General features: G+C 39.8%; 1 protein-coding gene across 1 annotated transcript; it reads right to left on the bottom strand.

Moving 5' to 3' along the window:
* Positions 1-5: 5 nt before the first annotated feature.
* On the bottom strand, positions 6-2,001 carry LOC123967236 (protocadherin alpha-3-like; the record flags this gene model as incomplete). The annotated part of the gene is made up of 1 exon (XM_046043293.1): positions 6-2,001. A coding segment is annotated over exon 1 (1,947 nt), but the record flags the coding sequence as incomplete, so codon positions are not given.
* Positions 2,002-3,547: the final 1,546 nt, after the last annotated feature.

The following is a 3,547-nucleotide window of genomic DNA, read 5'->3' as shown; positions in this document are numbered from 1 at the left end:
TGCTCAGCCTCGTCTGTCTCTGTGAAGGAGCGAAGTGTTCTGATCTGTCCTGTATAGCGGTCCAAACCAAAGAGACTGTGGTCAGTGACTTGCTGCAGTGAAAAGAGTAACCAGCCGTTATATCCTATATCAGCGTCATAGGCTCTGACTTTAGTCACCAAGTGTCCTGCGTTCACATTGCGGGGAATCTCCTCCACACCTTCAGCAGAACCGTTAGAGCTGACTGGATACAGGATGACTGGAGCGTTGTCGTTCTGATCCAGAATGAACACGTTCACTGTGACGTTGCTGCTCAGTGACGGAGTTCCAGAATCTGAGGCAACAACTTGGAACTGGAACGTTTTCAGAGTTTCAAAGTCGAAACTTTTTAGCGCCAAAATGTCTCCGTTTTCAGAGTTTATGTTGAGAAATGAAGCCACTTTGTTTTCTTCGCTTCTGTCTCTAACAATATGATATGAAATGAGAGCGTTGTCGTTCTCATCACGATCAGATGCGTTAACAGAAAACACTGAGGCTCCTGGGTTGTTACCCTCAGTAACATAGAAAGTATAGGGACTCAGTGAAAACTCTGGACTGTTGTCATTCACATCTGACACCACAACGCTTATTGTCTTTTCAGATGACAGTGACGGCTGACCAGCGTCTTTTGCAAATACTGTTATGATATAGTGTGACTGTTTCTCTCTGTCCAGAGGGGATTTGGTGACCAATGAATACATTTTGTCCTGTAAGGATGGTGATAAAGTGAACGGAACATCCTCACCCATGGAGCAAATAACTTTTCCATTCAGACCAGAGTCCAAATCATTTACACTGATAAGGGCAACTGTAGTTCCTGGTCTGGAATCTTCAGGGATGGAGCTTGAAAATGAGGTAACTTCAATCTCAGGTGCGTTATCATTAACATCAACTATCCTGATAATGACGCTTTTTTCGCTAGTTAGCGGAGCGAGACCTTTATCGGATGCCTCAATTTCAATTTCGTACTTGTCCTTTTGCTCATAATCTATTGGACCTTTGACAATTATCTCACCTGTTGCTGGATATATATCAAATAGATTCAATACATTTTGATTCATACTGTTGCTAAATGAGTAAACTACTTCTCCGTTTGGACCTTCATCTAAATCAGTTGCATTTACTTGTACAACTGCTGTACCAACTGGGACATTTTCATTGAGCATCACAGAATAAACATCTTTAAAGAAATCAGGCGCATTATCATTAACATCTAAAACATTTACTAAAATATTAATTTCGCCAGATTTCGGAGGTTTTCCACCATCCAATGCTGTCAGCACTAATGAGTGGCTGCTTGCAGATTCCCTATCTAAAGATTTTTGAACAACCAATATTGGTATTTTACCATCTTCTCCTTTATCCTTAACCTCCAAACGAAAGTATTCGTTGTGGCTGAGTTTATATTGCTGCACTGAGAAATGACCACTGTCTGGATCCCGTGAAGGTTTTAGCTGAAATCTTGCTCCGGGCAACACAGACTCTGAAATCTCCAATCGTTTTTCTTTATCTGGGAAACTGGGAGAATGGTCATTTATATCCAGAACCTCTACTTCAACGTAGTGTACCTCCAGTGGGTTTTCTAGCACGGTTTTCAGATTCATTAAACATGTACTGCTCTGCGCGCACACCTCTTCTCTGTCAATCTTTCGACTCACATACAGGATGCCATCGTTTTGATTTACATGGAAAAGGGGATCCGCGTTACCAGAAACAATCCGATACTTCCTGTCTTTCAGTGTGCTTTTATCTAATCCCAGATCTTTTGCGATATTTGCAACCACAGTTCCTTCATTAACTTCCTCAGAGATGGAATATCTTAGTTGCGCCGAAGCCACGCGCAACAAAATCACAGCAACCACACAGCCGAACAAACGTCCTCTCGCCCTTCCTGGCTCGTACCTTCTTTGTTCCATGGTTAAACCCGAAATCATCAGTAATCATTCACAAAAAACGACAGCTGCGTTATAATGACAGAATCCAACTGTTCCATGCGTGAAAATATTCATCCTCTTCCTACAGTGACAGACATGAGGGCACATAGAATATTTCCAAATGCAGCAGAAAGCTCAGACACGACTGTGTTAACATCGAACAGAGGAAGCTAAGAAGAGGTGGAACCAAAATCCACTGACGACAAGCACATGTAATGCTGACTGTTTCTATTACACTGACACCATGCGATCTAAATGTTTACTGCAAAAAATCAAAAGGCCTGCACCGCTTTAGCTAAATGGTAGATTATGCTTATGTTTTTGTTTAATTGTTGTTTATTTATCTTGGAACAGTACCCACAAATACTGATGTAAATCGAAATAGATCAGGGGGCTGCTCACTCTTCACACAAAAACCCCTTCTTATAAATAAAAAACAAACGTTCAAGAATTTGTGAGAATATTCTACGTCACACCTGTTAATTTGTTTAATTCATGTAATTAAGTTATATGATTGAAACTTCTGTCGAGCATCAGTCGTTAAACGTTTTTCATTTCAATTTTGTTAATAATGTACTATGGCCACTGACTTCTTCAACTTCTTTCCCCATGCTGAAAGTCAGTAGGAAAATGTGTAAAAGAGTATCAGTCACTTTCGCTTATATCAACGCAGTCCAGGTTCATTTCTAAATCATGACATAAAATATATCGACATGAAATTAAACTTGCCAATGAAAACTAGAGAGCTGCCTATGGAGAAACTGTTATGTGTTTCAAAAGCTTACCAAGGTCCCAGGAAATCATATACAGTATATTTGCAGTAATAAATACTACAATAAAAAACAGACACGCAACGGCTATAATAAAGAAAAACACAGATTCTGTTCAAAAGCAACAAATCTGAAGTTATGTTCACTCTTAAAAAATTAAAACCTTTTTATGACGTTATTTACATTATCGTATTTTTTCCTTAAGCAACTTAACCATGCCTTAATGCTTTAAATTCTGTACTCATATTGTGTTGGAAAATTATTCAAACGTGGACTGTAAAAACATTTCACTTGTGGACATTGTAAAGGTATGGCAAATCATGTTAAAATATGCAGATATTATTTTTGAATATGAACGTTTTAGCCGTTATTGATTAAAAACAGATAGGTTTCCCCAAAACATATTTTTGGTGTCCAAAACGCTTGTTTAAATATGTCTTACCTCTCCAGATCCCCTCCTCCTGTCGGGGAGCACTAGTGTATTCGCGTGGCTGCCCGGGACTATAGTAGATCCTATACTCATTCTGGGTCCAACTAACATGTACCGTTTCTCTCCAGATCTGTACTGGATGCTGTGGCACAGTGTCCCGTCATAATTAGTCTCTTGGAGATATTTAGAAGTATAGTCTGTGGTTTTGGAGCACTGCATTGCAATCAGCACGATGATACTGATGAGAAAAAGTACAGAAACTGAGCCCAAAGTTATCATCAGATAAAAAGTCACATCGGTCCCCTCCTCATCTGTGGCTGAACTTTTAACATCAGAAGCTGCAAAAGCCTCTTTGGGCTCCACAAGTTTGACCACCACAGTAGCTGTTGCTGAGA

The sequence above is a fragment of the Micropterus dolomieu genome, unplaced genomic scaffold (assembly GCF_021292245.1).
Source record: "Micropterus dolomieu isolate WLL.071019.BEF.003 ecotype Adirondacks unplaced genomic scaffold, ASM2129224v1 scaffold_163, whole genome shotgun sequence".
Classification (NCBI taxonomy): domain Eukaryota; kingdom Metazoa; phylum Chordata; class Actinopteri; order Centrarchiformes; family Centrarchidae; genus Micropterus; species Micropterus dolomieu.
Note: the sequence above shows the minus strand (reverse complement) of the source record. Positions and strands in the feature narration are given on the sequence as shown.